Source organism: Bos indicus x Bos taurus, chromosome 5 (assembly GCF_003369695.1).
Source record: "Bos indicus x Bos taurus breed Angus x Brahman F1 hybrid chromosome 5, Bos_hybrid_MaternalHap_v2.0, whole genome shotgun sequence".
Taxonomy (NCBI): Eukaryota; Metazoa; Chordata; class Mammalia; order Artiodactyla; family Bovidae; genus Bos; species Bos indicus x Bos taurus.
In genome coordinates, this window is record NC_040080.1 from 87,765,631 (window position 1) to 87,779,339 (window position 13,709).

A 13,709-nucleotide genomic window follows, 5' to 3' on the forward strand; every position below is an offset into this window, starting at 1 on the left:
GCCGGGGGCGGAGCGCGGGCGGCCGGCGGCTCCGGCTCGGCTCGCGGCTCCCCGCTCCGGCTCCGGGCCCTGCACCTGTGACCAGCGGCCGCGCTCGCCCTCCGCGCCCGGCGCCCGCAGCCCGCAGCCCTATGGCCCCGTCCCGCCTGCAGCTCGGCCTTCGCGCCGCCTACTCGGGTCTCAGCTCCGTGGCCGGCTTCTCCATCTTCCTCGTCTGGACGGTGGTCTACAGACAGCCGGGCACCGCGGCCATGGGGGGGCTCGCAGGTACCCCGGGGCGCGCGGGGGGCGCTGGGGTCCGGCTCCCGCGGCTCGGGCGCCCGGCTGCGGGGAGGCGCCGGCGGCTGCTCCGGGAAGCTCCTCCCTGGCGGCGCTTCCCCGGGGAGTGGGTGGCGTGTTTACCCAAGACTGGCCGTGGGCAGAGCAGGCCCCTCGTGGGCCCGGGCTTCTGGGCATCCCTAGGGGACCTCGGGGACCCAATGCCCGCCCCCGGCCCAGGGCCCCGATGTCCCGCCTCTGCCGTTTTCACCAGCCCCGCAGCCCCCAGGTTAGCCCGTCCGCTCTCCACCCTGTGCCTCGGTGACAGCGCCCCTGTGCGCCCGCTGCCCTCGCCACCTCCTATGGGCGGCCAGGTGTGAAGACACCCAAACACACACGCACTTGTTCTGGGGGATCCGCGCCCCTTCCCTGGAGGCTGGGTGAGCTCGGAGAAGGAGTCAGTGGAAAGGAGGGCTGGGTTTCCCGGGGAAGCCCGGCTGCCTCCTTCCAGGGTGGAGCCCAGCCCCGGCAGAGTCCTCAGCGGGGGCTCAGGACTGCGCTAGGGGTTTGAGGAAAATTGACGTTTTCTTTCCACCACGTCGGTGTCTCCGTGCCACCCTCAGGAGCTGTGGCTCCTGAGTCAAGGTCCGTTCAACCCCGCCAGCCTCCCTTTCTGTGCCTCCAGTAGGGCAGAGGAGGCTAGCACTGGTGTTGAGAGCGTCAGCGCGCTGGTGGAGGTCCCGTGCTTACCAATGCTGCGCTCGCTCTGCATCTTTGGGCATGTTGTTCACTTCTCTGTGTTGTAGAGTTGGTGAGAAGACGAAACATATTTTTTCTACTTGCTCACTTTTTTTTTTTTTTTTTTAAACGCTTTCTATGTGTCGGGCACCCTGTTAAGCAAACTGCTTCTGTCATCTCATTTAATCCTTAATTAGTCATTATTCCTGTGTCCATTTTACAGGTCAGGCTTAAACTGAGGCTTAGTGTAAATAAATAGCTTACCCAGGGTTACACACCTCCATGAAATAATATGTGTGGGAAAGCACTCTGGGAAAAAAGTACATGTGAGGATAATGCTTCTACATTAGGATGATCTTATTGGTAACTAAACTCTGCCAAAAGAGCCCTAAATGGACTAACTAAAAATAACTAGATTTGCTCATTGCCCTGAAGCTTACTGACTACGATCTGGATAGAGAAGGAACGGAGGTGGGGTTTCTGCCTTGTAAGAGAGGCATAGGTTACCGCAGCCTAAGCAATGCCAAGCCGAGCACTGGGGGTCTCCAAGGAAGGTGAGTGGGTGCCCGGCTGGGCTGCTCCTCATGCCCGCCTGGACTCCCCACCTGTGGGTTCCTGTCCTCCTGGGGGGAGCCTGCCCACCTCTGCTCAGTTATCTGCAGTCCCCTGGCCCCTTTCCGCTCTGCACCCCGCTCCCCCCGCCTGCCATGCTCCTCCTGGTTCTCTTGTCCCTGTAGAGTATTCCCATTTCCCTCGGCCCTGCTGCTTTCCCCTCTGGATGGCAGGGTGACTCCTCAGGTGAGACCCAGGGGTTGCCCTGATGAGACCGGACAGGAGGGGGCTGCTTGGAGCTGAGGAGGAAGGGCCACCCCTGGAATCTGAGCTGGGTGTGTGGAGTCTGACCCATGGAGGCGTGTGACCGTAGGCACATCAATGCCTCCTGGGCTCGGTTTCCTCTTCTGTTAGGAATGGGAGGAGATGCTGCCTCACAACAGGCGTGTTGTGTGAGGCCCCCATTCAGGTCTAGAATGTAACAGCTGTCTGTCCTCTCCCTGAATCACCCATCTTGCAGCTTCCTGTTGGGGGGCAGCCCTGGGGAGTCCCAGGGTTTCCCTCTAACCCAGTCCTGCCTTCTCTCCCTCCCTGAAGACATCCCTTAGCCTCCAAGACAGGCCAGCTATGTATGGAGCTGCATGCAGGGAGAGGTGTGAGGGCAGCAACAGCTGGGGCAGGATCCTGGCACCTCCCTGACAGCCATTGCAGAACCGAAGATGCCCGGTGATGGTGGGAGCGGCGGCCGTGGTTGTGGCCCTCGTGGTAGCAGCGGGGCAGGTGGGGGAGGGGCAGTGAGGGCCACACGCCCGCTCCACGTGAATGAGTGCTGAGAGTGTCTGCAGCCAGTCAGCCTCTTCCTCTTTTGGGGAGAATCATCAGCAGATTTGTGAGCACCCCACTTCTGACTTGGCATTTTCAGAAACTGCCGAGTCACCAGAGGGCAGCCCCAGTGCACTCCTTCCCCTGTGTGCCGGGCGGGGCTGCTGGGGGGGTGCTGGTTTCCTGGAGCCCCTGGGAAAATGTGCCTGGGTGGAGACCCACTCTCCCTGATCCTGGTGGTTGTCCAGGAAGAAGTGGCTTGAGAAGCTGGAGAAATGATTTTGCTTGGGAACCCTTGGGAAGAAGACTGACTCTAGGTCTAGTAGACCAAAATAGAGTAAGATTGGAAAGCTTGGCTGGGTATCTAGCGGGCTCTAGGTTCTTCCCGTGAGCTGAGTGAGAGAAGCTGGGGTGGGGAGAGGGGTGTGGGAACAGAGGGGGCCCCATGTTCAGTGGCTCACTCATCTGCGTTTCCCTGTGGGCCCCCCAGTCTCCTCCTGGCTCCTCACCTCTAACCCAGCCACTGGGGGTTCTTTCACTGACCAGCTGTGTGCCTTTGATGCCCCAAGCCAAGCAGGGCCCTACTCCTTGAGGCAGATGGGCTGGAGCAAGGAGTGAGGTTTGGCATGGACACGCAGCTGGGTGAGGAAACTATCCGCTCTGCCCCGAGTCATGCAGACCAGGCTTCCTGCAGTCTAGAGTGTCCCAGGGAAGGGAGCAGGGCTGAGGCGAGGGAGGGACCCTGGGGACTCTTGCTGCCTCACTGACCACCTGGGTGGAGTTAGGGGCGGTCTCTCTTCTATGGGCAGAGGCAGGAACCAGGATGAGTGGGGATGGGCCTGCTTCCAGATGTGGCTGGTGTTTATCTGGAGGCCAGGCCTGTGAGCAGGGGAAGTGAGAGGTGGGGGCAGGTTGTGCCTGCTTATTAACGGAGAGCTGGGATCTGGAACACCCTGAATGGTCATCTTCCTCTTCTTCCTGCTCAGCCCTTTTTACTACATGGATGGATGTGGGGGTGGATACATGGGTGTTTGGGAGGCACCGCTGGAGCACAGCTAGTAGACTAAGAGAGGGCATCTCACAGGCCCTTATTTCAGCGTTTCCTAACCCAGAGATTGCTGAGTCACAGGGGAATCGCTCTGACCTCCTTTTTTTTCCCCTAAGCTGGCTTCCAGAATCTTTAAGTGTAAAACATCAGAGAGCCATCTATTTCAGCCCCTCCATGGTGACAGAGGGCAAGTGGAGCTGTCACAGAGGTGCCCATCTGACGGCTGCTTGGATGTGCATAGTGACAATACCCTTCCTTCCTAGGGCCCTTTAAGAAACCAAACAGCTCCCCCAGTGAACACTTAGGATGCACGTGAGATGATTGGGAAAGATTTCTGGGAAGGGTGACTAGCACAGCATCCATTCAGATCATGGAAGACGTACGCAGAAGCTGGGGGGTTGGTATTCTGTCCTTCTCTGGCCTGGACCCGCTTCCTGCCTAGGCAGGGATGAGGACATGCTTGTCCTGGCTCAACCTGACTCTAGGGCCACATTCCAGATCCCTAACCCCTGAGGGAAGTAGGGGTTGAGCGTGGGTCAAACACCATGGGAGAGGAAGCCGCAGGTGTTGGCGGAGGTGAGTCCTCACTAGCGGGGAGCCTTATGTCACCCAGTTTCCAGGTTGGTGGGAACTTCGGGCGTCCCTTCTTTCAGATGTGGAGGCTCTGAGAGTCACGAGCAGCCCTGCAGTGCCAAGCCCAGGCTTCCTGGCTGGCAGCCTCGTGGTTCTCTGTCCCTTGCCAGGCTGCCTGAATTGTGACAGCTTCTGAGGTGGTAACCAGAGCAGAGATCTGTGATGACTCCCCCTCCACCTTCTTATTTTCCCCCAACTTAAAATATTATGAAATATTTCAGGCTCATAAAAAGGGATAGACAATTTAGTGAACTCCCTTAAATATCGTAGATTCAGTCAAAGCATTCTCCCCCAGCCCGATCTCCCTATCTGCTTCCCCTCCCTCTCTCCCCTGCCAGAGCTGACCACCGCTTCCCCCAGCCTCCCAGTGCCCCTCTGCATGTAGTGTGTGCGGCTCACTTTCTGGAAGGCCTCCTGACTCTCAGGATACAGCAGCCTCCACACAGCTGACTCTGCCTCATTCCTCATTCCTCCCTTGTCGGGACCCTGCAGCTCTGCCCCAGACCCTTGCCAATGGAATTAATATTTGCTTCTCTCTTTGGGCTGCGGTGGCAGGCAGCGCCTGGCACAGAGGGCACTCATTGTATTGGCTGACTGGCAGCTGGCATTGGAGGGGAAGAGCCCAGCCAGGCCCAGAGGGCAAACCTACGACCAGCTGGGGGCAACTGGCCTGCCCTTTCAGCAAACAACTTAGGAAATGGAGTCTAGCAGGGGACTTCCCTGGCAGTCCAGTGATCAAGACTCCACGCTTCCACTGCCGGGGGCATGGACTGATCCCTGGTCAGGAGACTACAAGCCTGAATGCCACATGGCACAGCCAAATAAGTAAATAAAATGGAGTCTGTCCAAGAGCAAGAAGAAGGCCACGTGGGAACTGGATGGTCCTGGGGGTTTTACCACTGGGCCTCCCCATCCCATAAAACCAATACATGGAGTTTGGGAAGAGCCCCAATGCCCACGCCATTAGCCTTTCAATGTGGTGGTGGTGGCCTCTGAAGGTGAGGGAGCAGGAGCATCAGAAGAAGTGCTAGTCACTCAGTCATGTCTGACTCTTTGTGACCCTATGGACTTTAGCCCCCAAGCTCCTCTGTCCATGGGATTCTCCAGGCAAGGATACTGAAGTAGGTTGCCATTCCCTTTTCCAACGGATCTTCTCGAACCAGGGATGGAACCTGCGTCTCCTGCATCACAGGCAGATTCTTTACCGCTGAGCCACCTGGGAAGCCCAGGAGGAGCACCAGGGTGGGAGCAGTACCCCCACATCTGTGGCCCCAGGTTGGGTAGTAGGGAGTCCTTGGAAAGCAGGTTGGACTGCAGTGGTCCCCAAACTTTCTGACTTCAGGACCCCTTTATGCTCTTAAAATGTGGGGAAACCCCAAGGAAATTTTGTTGATGTGGGTTATATCTATCAATATGTACTGTATTAGAAATTAATACTGAGGAATTAAAAATTCTTAACTATTTTAAACTATAATACTAAAAATAACATTGTGATAAGTAACTTTTTTTTTGGTAAGAAATACTCAGGTTTTCCAAAACAAACAAAAAACTAGGGAGAACGATGACATGGTTTCATATTTTTGCAAATCTCTTTAATGTCTGGCTTACTGGGAGGCAGCCAGAATCTCTCAGCTGCTTTTGCATTCATGTCCTCTTTACATCGCAGGCCACTGTGGACTCCAGCAAACTCCGCTCAACAGGGACAGAGAAAAGGCCCATACTACCTTACTGTTTTTTTTGTGAGAACAGTCTGGTCTGGGGGGACCCGCAGGGCCCTGGGGGTCGGCATGTGAGGACGGAAGGGCCCCCGCCTGAGCCTCTTTCGGTCTCTCCCCGGCAGGTGTGCTGGCGCTGTGGGTGCTGGTGACGCACGTGATGTACATGCAGGATTACTGGAGGACGTGGCTCAAGGGGCTGCGCGGCTTCTTCTTCGTGGGCGTGCTGTTCTCGGCCGTCTCCGTCGCCACGTTCTGCACCTTCTTGGTGCTGGCCATCACTGGACACCAGAGTAAGGGCTTCCGCCGCGGCAGAGAGTGGGCGGGCCGCTGGGTGGGGCGCTCAGTAGACCCCAGATTACCTTGCTACGTCCAATGTTTATGCCCACAGGACTGGGCAGATCACTTAACTTCCCTGTACCGAGGTTTTCTCATTGTTAAAGTGGGGAGAATGGACCCCCCCACCCCAGCCTCTGGGTTAGAAGGGGTAAGTGTGAGCTGCAGTCAGCATCCAGGAGTGTGTGGTTAGCAGTACCTTTAAGCGTCCTGCCCAGCTCCGGGATGGGAGCGCCCCCTGGTGGCTACAGTAAGCAAGTAGCCAAAGGCCCTTCCTGCCCGCTCCGATGCTGAAGCAGATTGGAAAGTAGAGGTCTAAGGTCAGTGTCACAATAGCAGGGTGGATGATGATACAGACTTGTGATTAGCCAGCCCTGACCTAGCCTCATCCCCACTGCTTCCTGCTAGCAAACTCTGAATGCTCTGGAACCTCTATTACACCTAATCTCTCCACTGGATCGGTTCAGCCTCTGTTGGAGACTGTGGGGAAGAATGGCCCGGGGCTTGTGGCATGGTGGCTAGGGGTCAAGGGCAAGGTCCTCTTGAAAGTCACAGTTGGATTCTTCTGCCCTGCAGGCCTCACAGACCCCAACAGCTACTACCTCTCTTGTGTTTGGAGCTTCATTTCCTTCAAGTGGGCCTTCCTGCTTAGCCTCTACGCCCACCGCTACCGGGCTGACTTTGCTGACATTAGCATCCTCAGCGATTTCTGACCCCACGGGATGAGGGTTCTGCACCCTGATGGTCCTCAGGACCTGGACTCAGCCTCTGAGACATCAGGCGGACTTGTACACCCCCTGGGAACCCCAGAACTGAGGCGGAAAATCTACAGCAGGAGGACGGATGGTGTTTGTGAAGCTGTCCTGTCCCCTTTGGGGGAGCCCTGGCTGCTGTGGGGAGGGGCCCCGCCGTGTTGCTCATCAGCCTGGCTGGAGGGCAGCTTTAGACCTTTAAAACGTGGCTCTATTTTCTTAGCACTCAGCGGGCAGTCTTTGTAAGCAGGCCAGGGCTACAGTCAAGGCAATGGAGGCCGTGCCTGGGGCCCAGGGGCAGGCAGTATGGTCTCTGCTGCCCTGGGCCCTCTCCCTCAGGCAGGGTGGGACCCTGGGGAGGTCAGGTCAAATAAGGGGTCTCTAGTAAAGGCTTCTCAACCCCCTATCCCAGCACCCCCATCCTTGTGTCCCCCAAGTGTCAGGTAGTTGAACTCATTGGTCCCAGGGGTGGGTGACATTGGCTGTCTTTTCCCAAGGCCTGGGGACCTGGGGGGAGTTCAGTGTCCCTCTCCCCACTCTGTTCCCACAGCACTGGCTCCAAGATTGTGCTAGAGCCGTTGCCCCTTCACCACGTACATCAGAGCAGGATGCCCCAAATGAGGCCAGACTCAAGGTCTTGGGGGAGGTGCTCCTGCCCCCTAAAGGGCTTTGGGGAAGGGGGCAGCAGATTGGGCTAGAAGAAACTCTCAAGTGAGGTTTCTATAGCCCAACATTTCCACTCAGTCTTCTCACACCTGCTCCTCCTGGCACCCGAGTCACTGCAGCCCCCAGACGCACCCCACCCCCATTGCCCCTGCCAGCTGCCCTTCATGAGAGCTTTTTATCTTTCAAAATCTCCCTTCCAAAGGACAAAATCTGCTTTACCACCTATACACTGGCCCAAGGGCTCACCGCACTCGGGAGGGAAGGGGCCGCATTAATCTTTTCTTCGGCTGCCATTTTGCACGGTCCACCCCTTTCCCACCCGATGCGTCCTGCCCCTCAGCTCTTTGCCTTATCTGTGTCACTGTCACTTTAGCAAAAATACAGCAGCCATTTGTATCAGCCAGCCTCCAGTGCTTTCTTGCGGGATGGACTGTGGGAGCAGTGGGTGGGAAGGGTGGGGATGGGAGGGCTCTCCAGTTGTCTCATTAAGTAAGCCATTTCTGTAATAGAGGAGGTTCTCTCCCTCTGGTCCTACTTGAGGGACTCCCCATGGGGGAACCCCCAGGCCAGCAGCACACCCCCAGCCCTCTCAACACACCCCCAGCCAGGGTGAGGATGCCCTTGGGCACAGCTTCAGCAATGCCTGTGGGACTGAGTGCCTGTCGCCCAAGAGGCCAGGACAGAATGGATGAACATGCTTTCCTTGTGTTCTCCAGGCTCCGAAGACTTGGGGCCAGATTCTAGCTAACAAGGCTGCTGCTTCTGCTGCCTGAAGAAGCCTGGCCATCTCGGAACTGTCAAGACAGGTGCCGGCAGCCCCAGCACCTCACAGTGGGTGAGCGTGCCCAGTCCTGTAGCCTCACCATTCTCTCTTCTAGGCTCAGTAGATGCTTAAGGAGTCAAGGTACATTAGAGCAGGCAGGAACGCAACAGTGTCTATTTCAGGAGACTTCAGCTGATAAACAGAGGCCCCAGGAGGTGACTTACCTGACGTGACTTACCAGTCCCACTTGGGACTGAGACTCTTTAGGGAAGCCCGAGTGAGTGGGTCTGCAGGCCTCCATGTCCCCCACCCCTTAACCAGTCCTCTGTCTGTGGACCCAGAGCTGCCGCCTCCCTGTTACCCAGAGGTGGGGCAGGCGGGGGCAGCCAGGGTGGGTTCAGGATAGATTCTTCCTGCAAGGCAGCTGCCACATATCAAGGAGCTGGAGGGAGCTGCCTGCCAGCCCAACCCGTCCCTTCTCTTCCACATCGAATAAGGTATAAACTGTTGTGTAGCTGCAGGCCCACTGCCCAGCCCTCATCCCCCAGAGGCCCTTTCACATGCACCTTTAAAGCAAATAAAACATTTATTGTTCAGATTTTTTTCCATTTTTTTCCTTTTTTACAAAAACATGCATACATACACAGGGTATAGTCTTGGGGAAGACACACGCACTTGCACGCACACACACTCCCTCTCTTTCACTCGCACACGCGTGCATGCACGCGCGCACACACACATACACACAAATACTTTCCTTCTTGGCCCCAGGCCTCAACCCCAGAAGCCTCGAAGACTGTGCCAGGGTAGCCTCCCCCTCCCCCATGTCTTCCATCCACTCTCCCACCCACTCTCCCCTCAGCCAAGCTAGTCCTATGTAGGGCAAGAGTCAGCTGGGGTCCAGGAGACCCCAGAAAGAGAGAAGGCTCATGGAGGGGGGCATGGTGACTGAGGGAGCCCTGGGGGGGTCATGCTGTGCTTCTGAGGAGAGATGAAGGGTTTGGCACCATTGGATCAGGAAGCACGGAACTCCAAGAGCACCTGTCTGCTCCACCAGGGCACTGAGATGGTCGACGCAGGGAGTCCTCTGGCAGGGGCAGGGCCCAGATGGGAGGCCTGCCGTGCCTGCTCTCAGAGGGGGCTTTGCCTCACTGCCCCGTGGTGGGGAGGAAGCTTCCAGAGTCATCCGAGGGAGCAGGAGAGGAGGAACTCCCCTGCACCCAGGGACATGGGACCCCTCAGCTCCTCCTAACCATCCTCCCCCGACTCCAGCCCCCAGAGCCTAGGAAGGGCCACTCTGGCAGAGGCCACGTTCACATTTCTGTGTGAAGCCTGGGGCTGTGTGCAAAGTCCGGGGTCTACAGAGCCTAGAATAGTGGTTACGGGCTGGGCCCAGCTGAGCCAGTCCTCCTCTGTGCGGTCCTGAGGAGCCGGGCCCAGCCGGGGGCCGGGACCCAGAGGGGTAGACTCTGCTTTGGGGAGAGGCCTACCGGGGCCCGGCTGGCTGCGCAGCCTGCCTTCTCCAAGGTCCTCTGGTCCCTGTCCTAGACCCCGGGCCTTCTCAGGGTCCTTGGGGTGACTGTCAAGGCTGTTCTCTGGCCCCGACTACCTGCCCGAAGGATCTCTGAAGACCCCGGGAACCGGTACTGCTGCCAGAAGTTGGAGGAGAACCAGGTCCGCGAGGTGGGGCAGGGCGGGGTGCAGCGGGTGGCAGATCCATTCTGGAGCCTCAGAGATTCATGGGTTCCTCCTCCTCCACCAGCTGCCCTGAGGTCCTGGGAGAGGGACAAGGGTGGTGCTGCCAGAGAGCTTGGGGCTGCAGGGAGGGCCGGGGCCCAGCTTCCTGAGAAGCCTGGAGTGGCTGTGCCGGGACCTGGGGGGATCCCCGCAGGGGAGGGGCTGTCAGCCCAGGCTCTTACCGCTCTTCAGCCAGGATGCCCACGGAAAGGGATGCCAGCGCCGTCACTGCCTCCACTTCTTCTGCATCGGCCCCTGGCACCCTGTGCACCCAGGAGTCTGGACGGGAGGCCAGGCGCTGCATGCAGCCCCAGTATTCACCTGGACAAGAAGCTGATTCAGAAGGGTCAGGGATACGAGGCCCCCCACCTGCCGGCCACATTTACTAGACTGGTACTGAGGCTGCACATCTCAGGCCAAAGGCCCAGAGTAGCAGACGTGTCCTCAGCATGGGCTCAGTTCTCAGCTGCCTCCACCTCCAGACAACACCCTCCCCAACTTGATCCCCACAACCGTGAGAAAGTGAGGGTTCAGTGTGCTGTGAGGAGCTCTCACAAAGCCCAGGCCACTCCCCCACCCCTACGGCTGACCCATTCCAATGGGTATAGGGCTCCCATGAGCACCATCTGGGCCTCTTTCCCAGTCTGCATCACAGTGACCTCATAGAGCCCTGAGTCCCAGCCTCCTGGAGCGCAGGGTCCCCCTCACATGAAGACCCCAGCAATGCTCAGCCCAGCACAGGACAGGGGAGGTGGGAAGGACACAGAAGGGAGAGCCGGTCAACACTGCGGCCGCTCTGTATGGCCGTCGGAAGTCACTTATCTGCCCGGGGCTCCCACTGCCCCATCTAGACCGTGGACATGACCATCTTGCCTACTGTTGTGAGAAATAATGTCCATGGAACATGCCCAGCACAGAGCCTGGCCAGCTCTGTGAGGGCTCCATGCCAAGTATAGCAGCACCTTCAGTGTCATGTATGACCCCATGCCGAGCCCAGGTGTGGGAAATCTGTTTTATTCATTTTGTATCCCTAGCACAGATCATGGGGCTTCCCCAGTGGCTCAGATGGTAAAGAATATGCCTGCAATGCAGAAGACCCAGGTTTGATCCCTAGGTCAGGGAGATCCCCTGGAGGAGGAAATGGCAACCCACTCCAGTATTCTTGCCTGGAGAATTCCATGGACAAAGAAGCCTGGTGGGCTACAGTCCATGGAGTCTCAAAGCGGTGGACATGACTGAGCAACTAACACACACACACACACACACACACACACACTACACAGATCATGGGTAGCATATAAAGTGCTGCATAGATGCTGAGCTGAAGTTGAAAATTTAAAGTGCTTTCCAAATGTGGGGTTAACCTAGGACTCAGCTCCCAAAGCAGGTGGAGTTCCTAAGACCCTGTGGCCAGAACTGAGGGTCAGGATGGGAACAAGCTCTTCCACAAACGAGGCCTGAGTGCTGCTGAGGGCAGGGCCCTGGCCTAGGGCAGCAGCTGGGGAAGGGAAGCCAGTCCTGCCTGGTCCCCACCGTCTGCCCATCCCTGCTGAGTCCATCTGGAAGGCTCTGAGGGTATTCACCTGTGGGGGTGCCTGCCCCCCATTACTATGGGGTACTTTACAGAATGCCTATTCCAAAGCAGCAGCAGCTCCCCTGGGCTGGCTGGGGTTGGAAGACCTGGGGCTCTGGTCCCTGGGGGCAACAGACCCCCGAGTTTTCCCCAAGTCTGGGGTCAGCCGTGTCCTCTCTCCACACTCACTGTGCACTCGGATCACAGCTTCCAGGGAGCGGATGGCATTGAGGTTGGGTTTCTGCTTCCAGCCTTCTTCTGAGAGGGGATCCACCTACAGAAGAAGGCATGCATCAGTTGCCTGCCTCACAGCGACCCACAGGCCCAGCTCTGCCCCATCCCAGGGCCCTCGCTTTCCAGGCTCAGATAGGCATGTGCTCCTGGCTCTGCCTGGGGCAGGGGACACTGACCTGAGGTCTGACCCAGAGAAGAGGCATCCACTCTGTTCCCCTCAGTCCGGGCCTGGCCAGCCTTACCCTGCCCATCGGCAAACCCCCAGGGAGGCGCCCCAACTGCCTGCTGCCTGGGCTGCTCCTGGGAAAACTGGACTGCCTGCCCCACAGATGCACGGATCGAGGGCGGGCACCTCACCTTGTTGCCCAGAAGAGCAGCCACACAGGCCTCGGAGGCATCACAGATGGCTGTGAGGTCATGGCCACCCTCCAGGGCCAGCACCACCGCACCTCCGGCCAAGCTCATGAGCTGCTGCGTCATGTACCCAAAACCTACAAGGTGGATGAGGAGGGTTAGGAGGGGCCGGGGTAGAGGAGGGGAGCCCCTTCTACCTCTGTTATTTCCCTGCTTGGCTCCTCCCTTAGAAAGAGTGACTCAGGTGACAAATCTCTACTTTACCGATGGCTTTCACACGGAACCCCCTGTGAATCCTATTAGTGTGCCTCACTGAATGCTCAATGAGGTTAAGGGTGGCTAGTAAGTGACAGGGCGAGGACTCGAACCCGGGGTAGGGACTCCAGCCCATGTCTTTTCCACTGAGACACACCATATTCCTCCCTGTCCTCCAGGCTCTGCACTGCTGAGTGGGCTCCCTCTGTTCTGAGAACTCTGCTCCTCCCCATCCACCCCCGCCCAGGAGAAGCTGCCCGCCCAGCCTGGGAAGGACACAGGGTGGGAGAAGTCCTGTGACCGAGCCTCCAGTCTGCGGGACTTGAGTCCCCAGGTGTGACTTAGGCCTTCCTCAATGAACCGACCTGACCTGTGCATGATCCCCGTCCCATGCTCATGGCCCTGGGCCAGCCACTGTCACCTCCCTCTTGACTTGGGCAGCGCTGCCCACCCCCCCGGCCCGCCTTCATGCCCTTGCCGCCCCCCTAGCAGGGGCCTCCTTACACTTGGCAGAAACATGGTAGCCACCCAGTGGGGGCGGGTGACCCTCGGCAGCATCAAACCCAGCCGACACCAGGACCAGGTCCGGAGAGAACTCCCGGGCGATGGGCATCACGACTATCCTGTGTGCAGGGAAGGGGGGCTCACAGGCTGTGCAGGGCTGCCCGGCAGCAGAGGTGGAGGGCCCTGCCTGGGCCCAGTCCTCTCCCACCAACTCTATGGGGGAGCACCCTACTTTCAGGACTCCCAGCAGGATGAGCGGATGCCTCTGGCTTCCTCGACCTTGGCCCACCATCCATGTCCCTGGTACAGCCTAAGGACTCAGCCACCCAGGGCTCTTAACTGGCAAGAGGCAGGAAGGAGCCAAGGATGAGGGGATGAAAGAGGAGCTGGTGCGCTGTGTTCGGTGGGGAGTGGTGGGCAGGGCCACAGGGAAGGGGCAGGTTACTAAAGCCTCAGGGCAACACCACAAACACTCAGCACTCAGCTGCCACCTGCTTAGGACTGAGTCGGCCACACGTCACCACTCACCACCTGAGAGCTGACCCGGGCAATAGATCCTCTGAGGTCCTGGGCCACCAGATCCATGCTCATCCTTTGCACCTGCCAGCCCCTCCTCATCCCTCACCCATCCCTGGGTCCACTTTGCTGTCCTTCAAGACCCTGGGTGCACAGATGCCAGGAACCCCAGCCCAAGGCTCCTACAAAATTAACTCCCATTAAGAATACTCCCAAAAAGTCTACGGAGACCTATTTCCAGGCTTCTCTTTCT

General features: G+C 58.1%; 2 protein-coding genes across 8 annotated transcripts in view; one reads left to right on the forward strand and one right to left on the reverse strand.

Annotated features, from left to right (window-relative positions):
- Positions 1-14: 14 nt before the first annotated feature.
- On the forward strand, positions 15-8,879 carry SLC48A1 (solute carrier family 48 member 1). Its single transcript, XM_027542681.1, has 3 exons — positions 15-267; positions 5,892-6,059; positions 6,679-8,879. Exons 1-3 carry the CDS (start codon positions 132-134, stop codon positions 6,813-6,815), a joined length of 441 nt encoding a protein of 146 aa, XP_027398482.1. The 5' UTR covers positions 15-131; the 3' UTR covers positions 6,816-8,879.
- The window catches only part of HDAC7 (histone deacetylase 7), a 36,574-nt gene continuing 31,715 nt past the window's right edge, over positions 8,851-13,709 (reverse strand). For 6 of the 7 annotated variants that reach the window (XM_027542676.1, XM_027542680.1, XM_027542675.1 and 3 more), the window contains 5 exons: positions 12,941-13,059; positions 12,185-12,318; positions 11,783-11,867; positions 10,203-10,341; positions 8,851-10,058 (listed from right to left, as the gene is read on the reverse strand). In XM_027542676.1, coding sequence (XP_027398477.1) covers positions 10,013-10,058; positions 10,203-10,341; positions 11,783-11,867; positions 12,185-12,318; positions 12,941-13,059 — 523 coding nt within the window. In that variant the 3' untranslated portion in view covers positions 8,851-10,012. Of the gene's footprint in view, positions 10,059-10,202; positions 10,342-11,782; positions 11,868-12,184; positions 12,319-12,940; positions 13,060-13,709 lie in introns of those variants that run through there. The other variant, XR_003511213.1, reaches the window with a different exon arrangement.

Excerpts from the sequence above, each read along its gene's own strand:
- SLC48A1 (XM_027542681.1), top strand. The coding sequence starts at position 132 with ATGGCCCCGTCCCGCCTGCAGCTCGGCCTTCGCGCCGCCTACTCGGGT. Across the intron at positions 268-5,891 it reads GGCCATGGGGGGGCTCGCAG|GTGTGCTGGCGCTGTGGGTG; the intron begins GTACCCCGGGGC and ends TCTCCCCGGCAG. Across the intron at positions 6,060-6,678 it reads GGCCATCACTGGACACCAGA|GCCTCACAGACCCCAACAGC; the intron begins GTAAGGGCTTCC and ends TCTGCCCTGCAG.